At 46.7% G+C, this 19,323-nt stretch overlaps 1 protein-coding gene across 14 annotated transcripts in view; it reads right to left on the reverse strand.

Moving 5' to 3' along the window:
- robo2 (roundabout, axon guidance receptor, homolog 2 (Drosophila)) overlaps positions 1 to 19,323 on the reverse strand; it is a 509,899-nt gene that overhangs the window by 427,874 nt on the left and 62,702 nt on the right. For all 14 annotated transcript variants that reach the window (XM_080203357.1, XM_080203355.1, XM_080203348.1 and 11 more), the window contains exon 2: positions 14,013 to 14,339. In XM_080203357.1, coding sequence (XP_080059483.1) covers positions 14,013 to 14,339 — 327 coding nt within the window. The remainder of the gene's footprint in view (positions 1 to 14,012; positions 14,340 to 19,323) is intronic.

Here is a 19,323-nt window from a genome sequence, read left to right on the forward strand (position 1 = left end):
TGGCGGGGCAGGCTCGAGGCACTAGATGGCCTACTCCTGCTCCTATTACTTGTGTTCTTATGTTCAGAGGGCATTTTAAGAGTCAACCATATGCATGTGGGCCAGACATTTCCCTCCCTAAAGGACATTAGTGAACCAGATGAACCAACATCATTAGACTTTTAGTTCCAGACTTACATTGAATTCAAATTTTACCATTTGCTATAGTGGGATTTGAACCCAGGTCGCCAGAACAGACCCCTGGGTCTCCGGATTGCTAGTCCAGTGACAATACCATTGCGCCACAACTCAGGCCCCATCCTTCCTCTTGGACAGACATAGAGGTTGATCAGGTAGCCAGAATAGTCACCCCCTCCCCCCACCAAATGTCCTGGTCAATATTTATGCCTTTGCCAATATCTCTAAACTGGTTGAATGTCATTGTCAGGATGCTGATTGTGGGATCTTGCTCTGTACAACTCCCCAGTCATGTTTCCCACAACAGTGACTAAACTTCAAAAAAACACTTTGCTGTTTGTGTTTTGTGTGTTTCATGATATCTGAGGTCATGAAAAATGCTCAGAATAAGATAAATAATTTATCTTAATAATAATTTATCAAAATAAGATAAATTATTCTTTTCTCTCCCTCCCAAATGTGGCAATTGACTTTCTGTTTTTCAAACATACTGTCGCAGTATGTTTGAAAAGTTTGCAGCATCGTGCACTGTGTATTTTAAATGCTGGTTTGAAAGTTCAGACATTAAAACAATTCACTTCTGGAGTCAATTCAAACGTCAACAAACTGCATTTGTATAGCGCCTTTCCAAGACACTTCACAAGCACGCGAGCAAGCAAAATTTGACACCAAGCCACATGGGAAGATATTAGAGCAGCTGACAAAACGTTTAACCCAAAAGTTTTCAGGAGCACCGCAAAGGAGAAAAAGGGAGGTAGAGAGGCGGAGAAGTTTAAGGAGAGAATTCCAGAGCTAATGTAGCTGAGGGCACAACGCTGGTGTAACAGTAATGTAAATGAGAGATGTGCAAGACTCATCACCACTAATCGTAATCACTCACTTTTACAGATGCACCATAGAAAGCGTTCTTTCTGGTTGTATCATAGCTTGGTATGGGCTCCTGCTCTGCCTAAGACCGCAAGGAACTACAAAAGGGTCGTGAACAAAGCCCAGTCCATCTCGCAAACCAGCCTCCCGTCCATTGACGCTGTCTACACTTCCTGCTGCCTCGGAAAAGCTGCCAGTATATTCAACGACCTCCACGCACCCCAGACATACTGGCCGGAACTCTACCACCTCACCTGCCATGGAATCGGCGCGGGTGAGGGTCCGACAACTGAAATCTCTGTTGATCTCAGACGGGAATTTCCGGTTTCGCCTGAGTGAGGCTATAAAATCCTGCCCAATCTCTTCCAACTTCTTCCATCAGGAAAAAAAAGTCTGAGGTCACATACCAACCAGCTCAAGAACAGCTTCTCTTCCCTGCTGCCATCAGACTTTTGAATGGACCTACCTCATATTAAACTGAACTTTTTCCACACCCTAGCTATGGCTGTAACACTATATTCTGCACCTTCTCCTTTCCTTCTCTATGAACAGTTTGCTTTGTCTATATAGTGAGCAAGAAACAATGCTTTTCTCTGTATACTATTACACATGACAATAATAAATCAAATCAATCTACGAAATCCAAAGGCCAGGAAGGCTAGGTTGGAACGCTAAGCTTACTGACCTCATCACTCTTAGACCAAGAGGGGGAAGCAAAGGAGTGACTTAGTTGCTGTTGTCCATTCTTGTTTGACTCAATGATCCTTGCTGGGGGGGTAGTGTCTTGATGTCAAGTGAGTGAGTGGGTGAGTTGAACACAGTGTCAGATACCCAAGTCTATAAATAAAATGCCCGTGTCTCAGTGAAGGGGAGAGCTTTGTCCGCCAGAGAGTCGGACACCAGCAAGAAGAGTAGATATCGAAAGTGAGAGAGGGACGAGACGAAGGGATGATGTCAAAGAGCACACTGATGTTAAAAACCTGCCCATTCAACGAAACACAGAGGCTTGTGTCTGGAAAGCCAGCTGTTCACCCTCTTTGAACAGATATCTCACTCTGCCACTGTCTCTGCTTCTCAGCCGTGACTGAGAGCTCCTTGAACTTCGTTATTCACACCTGCTTATGTCCTCGCACATTGCGCCCGTGGGGCAACAAAGATGAATGAACTGAGCTGAGGCTGTTGGAGAGGTGGGGGGAGGGAAGGGGGGAACCTGGGGAGGGGGGCTGGGGGTCGAAGGGTCAAAGTGTCACTGGATCTCATTAACCGCATCACTCACCACCACGGTCACCTCCTTGGGGTCACCTCGGCTCGGAAGCTAGGTTATATTAAAGAAGTCTCATATAACCAGCAGGCTTTACACTCGTTGGAACGAAGGGGAATAAAATGAAATAACTTGCATTTGGAGTTTCTTGCACAACTTCGGGACATCCCAAAGCATTTCACAGCCAATGACTACTTCTGAAATGCGTTCACTGCCGTAATGTAAAAATGTCACGGTCTACTCGTGCACAGCAAGATCCCACAGCCAGTAACAATGACCAGGTCGTCTGTTTTGTTGGTTGAAGGATAAATGTTAACTCAGGAAACCAAAGATATCTCCCCTGCTCTTCTTTCAGATAGTACCTGCACGGTCAGTAGTCATTTCATTTTAGCTTAAACATACATAGTCTAATACTCCAGATTGAGCAGGGAGCTTTCCCATCCAGCCACCAAGGGAATTGTATCAGGCAAGCGTGGACTATGCAAAGGGTGGGATTTTCCAGTTTTGAGGGGAGTGCAGCTGGAAAATTACACCCTAAGAATCAAAGGATCCCTACATTACAGAAAGAGGTTATTCGGGCCACCGAGCCTGCACTGAAAACAAGCCCACCTAGGCCTTACCCCACCACCTCACACATTTACCCCACTAATCTCTCTAACCTACACATCCCAGGACACCAAGGGTCATTTCAGCACGTCCAATCAACCTAACCCGCACGTCTCTCGGACTGTGGGAGGAAACCGGGACACCTGGAGGAAACCCCCACGCAGACACGGGGAGAATGTGCAAACTCCACACAGACAGTGACCCGAGCCAGGAGTTGAGCCCAGGTCCTTGGAACTGTGAAGCAGCAGAGCTAACCACTGTGCCAACGTGCTGCCCAAAGACTGCCAGGTCCTCCTCGTACAGGGAGGGACTGTCACATGGAGCGGACTCCCTCAATCAAGAGGATTGGTTCTGATGCAATTTCCTTTTGCAATTTTAGCACAAATGAACGTGGCAGATACACCTGGCAGGGGGGAGGGGGCCTGGAACTTCCTGACCTCTACAACTTGTACAGCGCACAGACTGCAGTGGATCAAGATTGTCCATCGCCGACTTCTGTTGGAGTAAGTAGGGATGGGTAATGAATGCCAACCTTACCAATGGTGCTCCCAAATTTGGCCTACTCAAGAGGCTGTCAATGTGAGAAGGTAGTCATGATGTGGAGATGCCAGCGTTGGACTGGGGTAAACACAGTAGGAAGTCTCACAACATCAGGTTAAAGTCCAATAGGTTTATTTGGTACCAAACACCACGTTTGTTACCAAATAAACCTGTTGGACTTTAACCTGGTGTTGTGAGACTTCTTACAATGTGAAAAGACCAGCTTCCAAGAATCTCACCAGCAAAGCAGTCATTGCTGAGGTTTTGTGTTCACTACTGACTGCTTAAACATGTTCCACCTCATCAAAACTTTTTAACTTACTCCTTAAATTACTTAAAGGGGAGGTGAGAGAAGGTGAGGTCATTCACTTCCGTGAAGTCACTCACTCTCAACTGCGCACCATGGTTTACAACGAGTCTTGTGTTGAAAGATTTACGGGTTCTGGACGAATATCTCACTACGAACTCGCAGGTTAATGACCATTTACGATGAGCTAATTGTCAGTTCACCACATTGCGAGTGACGTCTGGGAATAAGCTTCACACAGGAGCTTCAAAAAAAACCCAGCAAGCCTCAACAGCCCATCACTTCCCAGCAGCGCTGAGACACAATGAAACACACGTCATGACAATTGTCACTCCCCATGGTTTTATTGTGTCAGCACAGAGGGTTCAAACAGAAAAGGGAACTGGCTCAAAAACATTCCCAACGATCGGAAAGAGGAGGCGTCAGAAACAGGACAATAGAACACAAGGGTAGGAGGATGCCATTCAGCCCCTCGAGCCTATCCCACTATTCAATGAAATCATGGTTGATCTGTCTCTTAAATCCATCTTCATGACATGTAACGATTTCCTTTGCACACTTTAATGGTGTCGACATCACAGACTGATATCCATGTTCCAACACAGGATAGATCTGTCACTGTGCTCAGGCTAAGGGGATGGGAAGGTTAAATTGGAAAGCTGGGGTTTCATATAGAGAGGTCACACTGCAAGAACATAATATGTCAGAAGTCAGGGTTTCGGATATCACTAATTATTGTCTGTTAAACTATTTCCCGCTATTCCATTCCATTCCATGACAGAATGCATGAGAAGGCCATTCAGCCCCTCCACCCTGTTCTGCCATTCAGCAAGATCATGGTCGATCCGTATTTTAACTCCAAGCACCAGCTTTGGTTCTGGAACTGTTAATACTCTCTGACGAACACAGTCTCTCAGGCTGGAATGTTACCACTGTTCACACTGGCAGGACTTTCCCATCCCACTGCAGTGAACAGAGATTTGACCGGGTGTCAAACTCTCATTGCAGTGGGAGCATGGCGTGAACAGCTGGTATGAACTTTAACTAAACAAGTAACATATCAATTGAAGTCAAGTTCAGTTGGAATGCTGTTCAAATAAATACAAGGACCATTTATTACCAAGAGAAAAAATAATGATTTAGTCACTCCCAAAAAAAATATACAAACAGGTTATTTGGGTTTGGAAAAACCTTTGGAGTTCTTCTGGTGATTCTGCAATCTGTAAGTGTTTTCTGATTTGGTACCCTTTTATTAGATAGATGGAGAGTTCTCTGAAGAGATTTTTTTTTAGCTAGCAGGGAGCTGCTCTTCCTTCTCTAATCAACTTTCCTACACCAGGATTGTCTGATGTTGTCAACAACAGAAAATTCAAATTTGATAGGTTCCTAGCAGCTGAGGGTCTTCTTTAAACTAAGAGGCTGTCAAAATTCAAAACAAAACCCGCAAAGCCTGTTACCAAGGCAATCCTGATGCTTAGTCTTTGTTACAAATGTTGCAATCTGTATTTTAAACATCCAAACACGGACACAAAACCAGCTTTTAAAGTGGACCACACTTCACAAACTCAACTTCACAACAATATAACTTCAACAAAACTTCCACCTGTTCCTAGTCAATCCCTTGAGATCAAAAAGACCAACATCCCATCAGTCTTGTAAGCTTCTTCTTTGTACCTGTCCGTTAAACTTTTGGTGAAACGTTTCAAAACAGCATGAGTGTCACTGTGAAATATAACCAACAATTATTCATTTGGTGCAGTCTCAAGCTGTGTATTTTGAGAAACAGCCAAGGGTCTTGTTTTTATTGATGTTTCTGCTCCTCCACAAATTTCAGTGTTTCATATTTCTTGGATATTTCGACATGTTCCTTGAACAATAAGTGCCTGCCTATGTGGAAATGAAGGCGGACTGATTTCCTCCAGGCCTGTGTTGTCCAATATGTTTACAGTTAGCCACATGTGGCTAATTGAGAATCCAGATGTGGCTAATTGCAATTCTGATTAGTAAATAATAGATGAGTAATAAGACACTGCCACTGGCCATGTGATCTCAATACTCATATTCGCATGGCATGTGAACTTTAACCTTTGTCTGTATTTGTTAGTGAGATGAAAAAATCCAGCGTGTGGGGGCTTTTGTGATTACTGTGAGGGCCTTACTCCCTTATTTACCTAATACAGGAGGAGTTCATTAATTACATTTACACATATGTAACGTGTTGTGTCTGATTCATTTTCATCGCAAGTTAGTGTATGTGGTTAAAGCAATGTTACTGTGGCTTCATCCCGGGCTAGTCAATCTCTATTAGACAATAGTGATCCAGTCTGAGCAGGATGGGCAGTTTGCAAGATGCAGTGTGTAACCCAAGGTAAACTAACTGACCTAAACCTTCATTAAGTTATTCCCTTCCAATCAAGCCTTTAACCTGTGGAAATTTAATAACAGGTAGAAATAAAAATATCATGTGCTCAAGCAATCCAAAACTTTTGGAAACACCAAAACTATCTTCTCTCCGTACCCCTCAATCCCACCTTCTCCCCCTATCCCTCAATCTCACCTTCTCCCCATACCCCTCAATCCACCTATCCAGCTTCTCCCCATACCCCTCAATCCCATGCCCACTTTTTCTGAAGTTCTTTCCCAGGTGCCCTGGCCAACAACACTGGGGAGGAGTAATGAAGTTGGGTTTCTCCGCGACACGATGAGATGCCGTGGGGCTGGTTCCTGCCAACATTGTAACGATTGGGTTTTAGAGCACTGACTCCTTACTGAACCCTGAATCTCTTTGTTACAACATCACAGAAGGCAGATAAAGTCATCAGCAAAAGGGATTGAAAACAACCAAAATAAACAGGTTTACTTTTTTTTGTTAAGTTGAGGAGTGCTTTTGTAGCTTAGTTCAGGGACATTGACCTAACGTACACCCCTCAGAGTAAGGGAGGGGTGTTACCCTCTCATAGTGACAGCAGCCAGGAAGAGATAGCAAAAGTTTAACTCCCCCAAAATTGAGAAATTCCATTTGTTTTGTGGTCCCACTTTGTGAGGGATTCTCTTCAGTCCATTTCTTTAGTCCAGCTAATTAGCAGCAGGCTCTGCATTCAGGCCTCTTCATCCAACAAGGGAAAGAACAGTTAATTCCCAGACTAACTGTGCAGCCTCTTCCTCTCTCTCTCTTTGCTTTCTTTTCAATTGTTTTCTTTAGCTTTCCAAGAGGGGGAAAGCTGATAGGTTTGTTACCTGCCCTTTGACACTTGACCCCTCCCCTTTGCAGTCTCCTGAACACTATAGCATTCAACACCTCATCTGATGCCTCTGCTCGTGCATCTGAGGCAAGCCATAATACTGACTGCATCAATCTTTTATGGGGTTTCATTGAGGTCTGAATGCACACATCATCTCCTCGCCTCTCTGCCTCTTCCCATCTACACATCCCACCCCTCGACCACATTGCCCAGTCTCCTCAATCCGCCCATCCCAACCCCTTCTGCTGTGAACAACTAGTTGATGGCAAGCCGCTGTCGACATAATATAGATATTATAACACCCAGAGCAATGGCTGGATCCCTGGGGGTATCAAGTGATCCAGGCGAGATCAGAGACAGGCTCAACAACACCCCCCCCCTCGCACAGCCCACATGCCTCTTCTGTTCCCTCAGCATGTTGGCGCCACGACTGCTTGGTCACTCTGCCTCCCCCTCCCCAGGAATACAATCCCCCCTTTATTCCCCCATCTGAGAATCTGATCTGCTCCGAATCCCAGCAGTGGTCGGTCCACTTAACAAGTTCAGGAGAAGTCAATCCTTCAGTGAGCCTAAGAGTCTGTTTATATCTGTTTATATTTTCATGCAGTGTGAGAGGGGGAGTGGGGAGTGAGGTGGGGGGGGGGGGTGGTGGTGGAGAGGGAGGAACTAAACTCAAAATATCAAATTGTGCTTCAGAAACACAGCATCGCTTAACAGGACCATTTTATTTTGGTACGCCATGATCGGACAGATTCTTTTTATCCATTCATGGGACATGGGTGTCGCTGGCTGGCCAGCGTTCATTGTCCATCCCTAGCTGCCCTTGAACTGAGTGGCTTGCTAGGCTACTTCAGAGGGCAGTTAAGAGTCAACCACATAGCTGCGGCTCTGGAGTCACATGTAGGCCAGACCAAGTAAAGATGGCAGATTTCCTTCCCTGAAGAACATTAGTGAACTAGATGGGTTTTTCCCACAATCAACAATGGTTTCATGGTCATCAGTAGATTCTTAATTCCAGATATTTTAATTGAACTTAATTCCCGCCATCTGCCTTGGCAGGATTTGAATCCGATCCCCAGAACATTTGCTGCGTTCCTACATTAAAGTTTACTGATAACATCACTAGACCGTCAACTCCCCAATCTCGCCACAGTCAGAGTATTGAGTCTTTGTAGCACACCAAATATCAACTGGTGTGGTATAACTAGTGTCAATTGCGGCGGGCGGGGAAAGTTGGGTGGGGAGTTGGGGGGAGGAGTTGAGGGGGGATAGGGGGGATTTGGGGAAAGGTGTTGGGGGGGGGTTGGGTTGGGGGGTAGAGTTTGGGGGGGGAGAGTTGCAGGGTGGGGGGGAGGTGGTGGAGATCCTATAGTGCAGATCCAAACATACTCAGCCAGGGTTCCTGTTCCTGATCGCTATCCAGTACTGACCACACTCTATCCCTGCCTCATTGTCTGTCTGTCTCCAACATAAGTTCTACCTTTTGTTTCATTTTAGTTCTCCAATGGCCACCATTCCAGTAACCGCTTCCAGTCAACCAATATTTGCTGCATATTTTGCCGCTCGGAGCTGTGGATTGCAGGAGGAAGGGTTCCCCCTTCGAGTACTTGAGTTCCAGTCCAGCAGTTCCAATGCAGTACTGAGGGAGCGCGGCATTGTTAAGAGGTGCTGTCAATTAAATGAGATATTGAACCAAAACCTCTGCCCTCCCAGCTGGACATTGAAGATAACCCGGCCACGATTTGGTGTGGGAGTTGTCACCGCTGTCCTGGGTCAATATTTATTCCTCAACCAAATCACTATATTCTTTCTCAGTTAATGTTCTGGGGACCTTGGTTCGAATCCTGCCATGGCAGATGGTGGAATTTGAATTCAATAAAACAAATCTGGCATTAAGAATCTACTGATAACCTTGAAACCATTGTTGATTGCTTGGAAAATCCCTCTGGTTGACTAATGTCCTTTATCTGCAGAAATCTGCTGTCCTTACCTGGTCTGGCCTACATATGGCTCCAGAGCCACAGCAATGTGGTTGACTCTCAACTGCCCTCCAAGGGCAACGAGAGATGGGCAATAAATGCTGGCCAGCCGGCGACGCCCATTTCCAACGAATGAACGAAAAATAATTTATCTGCTCATTTAGCTCACTGTGGTGTGTGGGATCTTGCTATGCAGAAACTGGCTGCCATATTTCCTACATCAGAATAGTGACTACACTTCAAAAATATTTGATTGATTGGGATTGAACAATGTGCCAGACTGGAAGGGCTGAATGGCCTGCTCCTGCTCCTTTTTCTATGGGAGCACAGTGGAACATCCTGAGTTGATGAAAGGTGCATAGTTTCCCTTTAAAAAGGTTTATTTATCAGTGTCACATTCACACTGCAATGAAGTTGCTGTGAAAATCCCCTCGTCGCAACAGTCCGGTGCCTGTTCGGGTACACTGAGAGAAAACTTAGCCTTGCCAATTCATGTAACCAGCATGTTTCTCGACAGTGGGAGGAAACCGGAGCACCCAGAGAAAACCCAGGCAGACACAGGGACAATGTGCAAACTCCACACGTGCCCCAAGCCGGGAATCGAACCCGGGTCCCTGACGCCGTGACGCAGCAGCGCTAACCCACTGTGTCGCCGTGCTGCTGCTGCCCACTTTGGTAACCTTAGTTTACCTCGGTGCATTGGCCATGTTAAATTCTCCCTCAGTGTAACCGAACAGGTGCCAGAGTGTGGTGATGACAGTAACTTCATTGCAGTGTTAATGTAAGCCAAGTTGTGACAATAATTGATCAACTAAACCAGTGCCTCTCTTCTGGTGAATTCATCTGCCACTCGGCAGCACACTTGTCGCAGTGACTACAGCTGGAAACAACAATGCCCAGGGACAGAGCACTGAGACACACATCAAAACATCACATCGTTCAGTCAGCAAATGCAAGCAGACAGAGCCGCCAAGATCAGGAAGGGAACTCCATCTGGAGAAGTTGTTCACTGAGGTGAAGGGTTCAAACCCCGGGGTTACACACGTTGACCTGACTGATTTCCCCAGCTAGGCTGAGTGACTGGCTGCTTTCTCCAGCACTCTCTGTTTTCATTTAAAATGAACAAGTAAGCAGCAAGAGTGGAGGTCATTCGAAGGGTAGCAACTCCACGGCAACACATTAGCAGAGAGTGACATTGAAGCGGAAGGTGGAAATGTGATCAAGAGATAGTTAGATGAGTCATTGGAGACAGAGCAGAGGATCTGTAAGGATTGAAGGATATGGGGAGAAGGTGGATAGGCGGGATTGAGGGATATGGGGAGAAGGTGGGGTTGAGGGATATGGGGAGAAGGTGGAAAGGTGGGATTGAGGGATATGGGGAGAAGGCGGATGTGTGGGATTGAGGGATATGGGGAGAAGGTGGATGTATGGCTCTGAGGGATATGGGGAGAAGGTGGATAGGCGGGATTGAGGGATATGGGGAGAAGGTGGGATTGAGGGATATGGGGAGAAGGTGGATAGGTGGGATTGAGGGATATGGGGAGAAGGCGGATGTGTGGGATTGAGGGATATGGGGAGAAGGTGGATGTATGGGACTGAGGGATATGGGGAGAAGGTGGATGGGTGGGATTGAGGGATATGGGGAGAAGGTGGATAGGCGGGATTGAGGGCTATGGGGAGAAGGTGGATGGGTGGGACTGAGGGATATGGGGAGAAGGTGGGTGAATGATGGTGAGCTATGTAGAAAGAAAGGATCCAATCAACTATCTTCCCTTTTAAAAGAATTGATGAATCACTGAACTAAACACTGTTTGAAGAGTATCTTACTGAAAAAAACAAGCATATCAAAACTTTTCATTTTGCACTCATCAGGATACTTTGCAAGAATACAAATATAAGGGGAAAACAACAATTCATGTTATGTGAGAAGAAAGCATTGATTGCTTGGCAAATAGATTCTGATTGGTGGGCAGATTTGCAATCAGTAAGGGATATGGGGATAAGGCAGGAAAGTGGAATTGAAGATTATCACATTAGATCAGTCATGATCTCATTGAATAACAGAGCCAGGCTCAATGGGCTAAATGGCCTATTTCTGCTCCTATGTTTTATGGTTTCATGGTAGAGGCCCTGCAATGGATAATGCACCAGTTGACTGACAGTTAACTGCCAAGTACTGTTTGAAATTTACACCAGGCTGCTTGATTCTGATTAGGCAAGGCATTGCCCTGAGGAATAAATCAGGGAATGGCTGTCACAATGTGTGTTCACGTTCCTTACCCGGTCTGGCCGACATGTGACGCCAGAGCCACAGCAACGTGGTTGACTCTCAACGACCCTCAGGCAACTCGGGATGGGCAATAAATGCTGGCCCAGCCAGCGACACCCGTGTCCCACAAAGGAATAAAAAAAGATGCTCTTCACGTGTGCAACCAAGTGCAGTGACCGGCACGTCAGCGGCCATTTTCAGCACAGCAAGATCCCAGGCCTTGCGTAGGAGACTGAACGAGCCGGTCTGGTCCGTGTTGGTGAGAACGGAATGCCGCCCAGCACGTCCGGGTGAGAGTCACTTGCTCATCAAACCGAACCTGGCGGGGGGGGAGGCTGGGGGTGGGGGGGGAGGGAGGTTGGCGGGACTATTTTACATCCGCCATCTCCACCCTTTTTAGCCACGTGGGTACACCAGGGAGCATGAGAGACAGCTTCCGCACTCACAACCCCTCCCCCAGTCCAAACAAAAAAATCCCCACAGAATATTTAATCAGCCGTAGCTAAAAAAAAAATAAAGTCAGAATAATGTAAATGGAGATGGCAGCGTCAGGATGGAGGCTGTGTTGTTTTAGAAGCGGTCGGACTTTGTAGCTACCCACTCTCCGATTTCATTGGCCCCTCTGATCTCCCCTAATGAGTCCCAGCTCCAAGGTCCACTCTTACTATTTTTCCAATTGCCTCCCCCCTCCCCCCCAGACTTGTGCTCCTGCCTGACCCCCCCAGCCAGCTGGAGTAAGTTCAGATCGAACCCAACAGCCCGGCTCAAACAAAACTCTCTGTTTATTGAAAATCGCTGTGGAAAGTATCAGTGGAAATTTGGATATCGGAGGACTTGGGATGTTTGTGGAGGCACTGGGTGCGGGTGGAATTTGGGGGGGGGTTGGGGAGAATGGGTGGATGAGGGGGCGCAGAAGGTAAACAAAACCCTTCTCCTCAAGAGAGAGAGAAACAGCAAAGCAATTGGAATATGTGACTTTATTACGTAGCAGTCAGGGAGCAGATATAATGTGAGAGCTTGCGCAGGGTAAACGTCTCCTGCACAGCAACTGAAGGAGGCCATTCAGCCCGTCAGGCCTGTTCCTGCTGTCAGACCACAGGCTTAACCATATCAACCTAGGCTGACACAGCCAGTGCAATGCAGACAGAGTGCTGCACTGTTGGACGTGCCATTTTGCAATGAGACGTTAAAACAGAGATCCCATCTGGTCTCTCGTGTAGAGGACGAAGATCCCATGGTTTACTTTGAAATTAGACTGGGGGGGAGACCGTGCCTATTTGCTGCCCAATGCTTATCCTTCAGCTATTCACGCTGCTCTAATACAATGATTATCTTGAAAAAATGCAATTCAATATAAAGTGCTTTGGGATACAAAGTTTTATTGGTTGATTAGGTGCTCAGTTTCAAGTTATATCACTCGCTTACAAGACCATAAGAAAGAGGAACAGGGCGCCATTCAGCCCCTCGAGCCTGTAAATATAGACACAATCCCGGAGATCCCTGGAAATACAGACACATACCCAGATTCCTTTGTAAATACTGACGGACTGCTGGAGACCCCTATAAATACAGAATTACTGAGACCCAAGAAACATTGGCACACTTTTGTGGACCACTGTTAGTACAGTCAGACTCCCAGAGACCCATGTAAATACCGACACAATTCTGGAGATCCTTGGAAATACAAACTCCCCAAGGACCCCTGTAAATACAGACACAATTTCAGAGACCCCTGTAAATACAGGCACACTCCCGGAGACCCCTGTAAATACAGGCACACTCCCGGAGACCCCTGTAAATACAGGCACACTCCCGGAGACCCCTGTAAATACAGACACACTCCCGGAGACCCCTGTAAATACAGACACACTCCCGGAGACCCCTGTAAATACAGACACACTCCTGGAGACCCCTGTAAATACAGACACACTCCCGGAGACCCCTGTAAATACAGACACACTCCTGGAGACCCCTGTAAATACAGACACACTCCCGAAGACCCCTGTAAATACAGACACAATTTCAGAGACCCCTGTAAATACAGACACAATTTCAGAGACCCCTGTAAATACAGACACAATTTCAGAGACCCCTGTAAATACAGACACACTCCCGGAGACCCCTGTAAATACAGACACGCTCCCGAAGACCCCCGTAAATACAGACACAATTTCAGAGACCCCTGTAAATACAGACACACTCCCGGAGACCCCTGTAAATGCAGACACAATTTCAGAGACCCCTGTAAATACAGACGCACTCCCGGAGACCCCTGTAAATACAGACACACTCCCAGAGATCCCTATAAGTACAGACACATTCCCAGGGGCCTCTGAAAATATTGAGAGACTCCCAAAGACTCCTGAAAGTACGGACACAGAACCAGAGACGTCTCAGTATCGACATGCTCCCAAAGTACCCTGCAAATATTTACTCACACAGAGACACCATAATATTGACTCTCTCCAGGGAACTCCTTCACATGAGAGTCTTGTAGAAAGAGTCCCTTCCTTCAACTAAAACACAGCAAGCAGACCAACAACAATAGCACAGTGTTCAAATTCTCAGGAGAGCTGAGGGTCCGTGGCCCACTGTGTGCCACCTCCCAAGTCAACAGCAAGACAGCTACAAATGCCCGCTTTCACATTTCAGTTTGGAGATTAGGGCAGGGTTGAGTGTCCATCGTGAATCACACCGCGGGAGACAGAAACAACGACGCCCGCAAACTTTACACAGCAAGAACGTGCAATCGCCAGGTACTTACAGGCCACCTCCAGCGAGGCGTTGTGACTGACCGCCTCTCCCAGGTAGTTCCTGGCCACGCAGACGTAGCTGCCCTCGTCGGGCTTGCTCCTGCGGCCGTGCACGATGCGCAGAAAGAACAAGGAGCCGCTGGGCAGCAGCATGCGGTGAGAGCGGGCGTCGTCCTTGTCCGTCTCCACCCGCTCGCCGTCCTTGTACCACTCGATGGTGGGACTGGGTCTCCCCTCGGCCTTGCAGTTCAGCGTGGCTGGCTCCCCCTTGGACACGATCAGATCAGAGGGATGTTCCACAATCCGGGGCGGGAAATCCTCCTGTCGAAGACGGGATCCTGGGACAGAGGAGAGAAAGAAAAGAGAAGGTTAATTCTGTGATACAGGACATCCAGTTTTCAGGCTTACATTAAACAATGCTACATTTCAAAATTGTTATCAAGTATAAAAGTTTATATGTTACGATTATATAAAATATTGGTTAGACCACATTTGGAATATTGTGTCCAATTCTGGACACCACACTACCAGAAGGACATGGAGTCTTTGGAGGGAGTACAGAAAAGGTTTACCAGGATGTTTCCTGGTATGGAGGGTATTAGCTATGAGGACAGATTGAATAAATTTGGATGATTCTCCCTGGAAAGATGGAGGCTGAGGGGTGACCTGATAGAAGTTTATAAAATTACGACGGATATAGATAAGGTGAACAGTTGGAAGCTTTTTCCCAGGGCAGAAAAGACAATTACAAGGGGGCACAAGTTCATGCTAAGGGGGAAATGGTTCAGTGGAGATGTGCGGGGGAGGCTTTTTACACTGAGGGTGGTGGGGACCTGGAATGCACTGCCCAGTGAGGTGGTTGAGACAGATACATTAGCAACATTTAAGACTTATCTGGATAGACACAGGAATAGAGGGATGCAGACGTTGGTCTAGATAGGGCAACGTGATTAACGCAGGCTCGGAGGGCCGAAGGGCCTGTGTCTGCATCAGCTCTCCAAATGAGCATCATGACTTAGTGTCAGTCTCCTGTCTTTTCCTCCATCACCCCATAATTCTATTCAAATTTGACATTGTCACTCAGTTAGTGCACAGACTGTGAGCAGTTCCAGTCACCATAGTACATACATTCACTGGAGAAGATGCAAGAAATGATTTCCTAAAATTTTACCAGAACTCAAGAGGTTATACCTAACAGAGTAGATTGTACAGGCTGGGTTTAATTTCTCTGAGAGAGAAGGCTGAATGTGACCTGATGGAGGGCTTTGAGATCACGATTGAATTTAGCAGGGTTGGTGTCGGAAAGATTGCAATTTGTGGGTGAGATTGAAGCACAGGGAACGCAGTAGTTTAGTATTATTGTCACTGGACTAGTAATCCAGGGACCCTGGGTAATGCTCTGAGGTCCCAGGTTTGAATCCCACTATGGCAGATGGTGAAATTTGAATCCATTTTTTCAAAAAAAATCTGGAATCAAAATAAATAGTTAAATGGTGGCCATGAAACCATTGTCAATTGTCATAAAAACCCATCTGGTTCACCTATGTCCTTCAGGGAAGGAAATCTGCCATCCTTACCCGGTCTGGTCTACATGTGACTCCAGAACCACAGCAATGTGGTGACACTTAAATGCTCTTCGGAATGGGCAATAAATGCTGGCCCAGCCAGCGACACCGATCACCCATGTCCCAGGAACAAATAAAACAAAATCACCATTGATGGATCAGGGAGAGGAGATGGTGTGTTAGGGAACAGATCAGAAACTCCAAGGCATATTACTAAGTTTGACTAGACCCCAACTTTATTTGATTTTGGCATTAGTGTGAGAATAAGGTGTTCTGCTCCAGGTTGATTATTTGGCCCACTAGGTAGTTTCTATTAAAACAGACTTTATTTAAGAATACAGTTAGAATATAAGAAAAATAATTCCCTTAACTTCTATAAGGTAAAATTCTTAAACTTGACAGTTATCAGCGATCTATCTTCATAGTTATAATTTAAGCAATATCCCCATTGACATAAATCCCACTTTAGAACCAAATAGCATCAAAAAGAGATATTCACACATGGATGCTAGATTTCCAATCTTCTAACCTCTCTAGACAGATACAGAAAGATACCTGCCTTCTGACTCCCATACAGCAATTTCCAGAGAAAGATCGACCTTCAAGCAGCAGAATGTCAGAGAAAGAGAGCTATTTTCTGGCAGATCCCAGTCTCCGATTTCCAGGGACAGAGAGTTTATTTTCCTCTCTCTCTACAGGTTCCAAGCAGCAACTCAGCTGGATTCCACTGTGAGCCACGCCCTGCCTAATCACATGACTCTCCCTGTCAAAACCCGAATCAAGCCCTACTCTGAAAAACCCCAGAGGAAGACACAAACATAACAACCCTGCATTCGTCCAGATTAAAACAAACATTCCAAAAGTTAAGACCAGTTATGCTGCTGCAGTAACAAAGGGGCTGCTGGGTACAAACAAAGCAGCACTGTTAATCAAGCTGACTGCTAAAACACATCCTGCACAAGAAACATGACACAACTACATTTCTTAAAGACACAGTGTTGTCACAAGCAGCAACTTCACTGGACTAACAACCCAGAGGGCATGGATGGAATAAAATTGAATTAATAAATATTGAATTGGATGTTATTCTCAGTGGTGGGGCCATAATATTGTTATTGATTGTCTTAAAAGCTCACCCAGTTCACAAATATGTTTTTGGGAAGTTGCTGGTAACTCCAGACCCACAGCAATGTGGTCGACTCTTCAATGACCTCCGGCATGGGCTTGGACACCAATTAGTTTCAAGGGAAATTATGGATGGAGAACAACTGCTGGCCTTGCCAATGATGTTCCCCATCCCATCAAAGAACTAAAAAAAACAAACAGGAATTCAAGAGAAACCTTTTGAGCCAGAGAACATGGAACTTGCAACCACCAGAGAGTGGTTGAACTGAATAGCATGGATTGATAAACACACAAGGGAGAAAGGAAGAGAAGAATATGTTGGTGTGGTGAGCCGAAGATGTGGACTGTTGAGTTGAATAATATCATCTATTGGAGAAAATTCTGAGGGAGAGGATTAGTATCTGCTTGGAAAGACATGGGTTCAATAGGGATAGTCAGCACGGCTTTGACAGAGGGAGGTCATGCCTAACAAGTTTGTTTCTCTTGGTTGAGGGGTCAGTCAGGAGGGGATATAGTTTTAGGGTCAGGGGCACAAGTTTCAGAGGGGATTTGAGAAAATAATGTTTTTACTCAGTCAGGGTTGGGAATCTGGAATGCGCTGCCTGGGAAGGTAGTGGGGCCAGAAACCTTACAACCTTTAAAAAGTATTTGGATGAGCACTCGAAACATCATAACGTTCAAGAATATGGGACACGTGCAGGAAAATAGGATTAGTGCGACTTTAGTGGTTGTTATTGTCAGTTCAGGCTCAGTGGGCTGAAGGGCCTTTTCTGCATTGTATGACTCCACGCTGTTAATCCTGTCTAAATATATAATTCAGAAAAATTGGCACCTCATCACTGAGCAAATAAGAAGGGGGGTTTGGCGGGGGTGGGTGCTGAGGGGTAGAATTTGTAATGTCTGCGATCTTTTACACAGTTCCTGAGCTCAGTGATGATCTCGTGGGTTGGTGACAGGGAAGCGATGAATGAACTTCACCTCAATGTTCCAAACATTTAGGGATAAATCCCTTTGCCACAGGCAATTTAGATTCCAGAGAAGAGGGTCACAGCGGCAGGCTGTATCTGCTACTCATCCCAAACAGCATGAAGACTGAGCAACCATGGTGTTGTGGGAAGGAGTCACATATCAGCCCAGACTAAGTCAGGGTGCCAGGTTCCTTCCCCCTGGAGCAAGTTGGTTGGGTTTTTTTTACAGCTGTGCTCAGGTCACAATCCACAAATTATCAGATTAATTGAATTTACTTTCACAATACGCTGCAATGGGATCTGAACTCCTGACCTCCCAACCGGTACATAACCCTTTGTCTGGAATATGAGACGAACGTGTGGTTCATCTGTTTCTTGGGAATGTTGATTGTGGAGGGGGATATGGTGGGTTGTGGGGGGTGGGGGATAATGAATTTGTCCTGGATACCAGGTTCGTGGGATCTTTATTGTCCGGCAGATATTATCTCAGATCAAATCACAGTGGGTGACAGTGTTATAATTGTGATGTGAGAATTATCATTCCAAGAATATGAGTTCAAATCTGACCAATACAGTTTAGGAACTTGAGCTCAGTTTCATAAGAATCTGGGACTGCTGTAGTTAAGAGTGACCTAGAAGTCATTCAGATGGTCATGAAATGGTGGCACCCCCCCATCCCCGAACCCCCACCCCTTCACTGCCGCCCCCACCCATGTCCAGGGCAGCACCACCAACTCTTCACCAAAGAGGGGCATCCTCCCCGCTACCCACAAATAATGGGTGACTTCCCCTCCCACCCCCATACCAAGCAGGCACGAGGGAGATTTGACCTGACCCCAACCTCCCACTGAGTCTCCAGACTGTCCCCCCCATTTCCCTGCTTAGACCCCTCCCCTCAAGCCCACTTCCCCTTCAGACCCACCATTGCCCCCTTCCCCCTCAACCACCCTCATTCAGCCCTCGCCCCACTCTCCCAATTCAGCCCTCCTCCCTCCTCAGAGGGACAATATAGAGGGAGTGCCGCACTGTCAGAGGGTCAGTGCTGAGGGAGTGCCGCACTGTCAGAGGGTCAGTGCTGAGGGAGTGCCGCACTGTCAGAGGGTCAGTGCTGAGGGCGTGTCGCACTGTCAGAGGGTCAGTGCTGAGGGAGTGCTGCACTGTCAGAGGGTCAGTACTGAGGGAGTGCCGCACTGTCAGAGGGTCAGTGCTGAGGGAGTGCCGCACTGTCAGAGGGTCAGTGCTGAGGGGGTGCCGCACTGTCAGAGGGTCAGTGCTGAGGGCGTGTCGCACTGTCAGAGGGTCAGTACTGAGGGCATGTCGCACTGTCAGTGCTGAGGGAGTGCCGCACTGTCAGAGGGTCAGTGCTGAGGGAGTGCCGCACTGTCAGAGGGTCAGTACTGAGGGAGTGCAGCACTGTCAGAGGGTCAGTACTGAGGGAGTGCCGCACTGTCAGAGGGTCAGTACTGAGGGAGTGCTGCACTGTCAGAGGGTCAGTACTGAGGGAGTGCTGCATCACTTCTATAATGGCCACTGTAACCAAGACTGTCACATTGTTGGAAATGTCTCTTTTGGAAGGCACATTAAAGCCGAGAGTATCTCAGGTGTTTGCACAGGATTTAATGATCACTATCTACAGAGGGTCTCCCTGCCTTAAACCAGCATTT

Source organism: Carcharhinus amblyrhynchos, chromosome 15 (genome assembly GCF_965287045.1).
Source record: "Carcharhinus amblyrhynchos chromosome 15, sCarAmb.v2.hapA, whole genome shotgun sequence".
Taxonomy (NCBI): domain Eukaryota; kingdom Metazoa; phylum Chordata; class Chondrichthyes; order Carcharhiniformes; family Carcharhinidae; genus Carcharhinus; species Carcharhinus amblyrhynchos.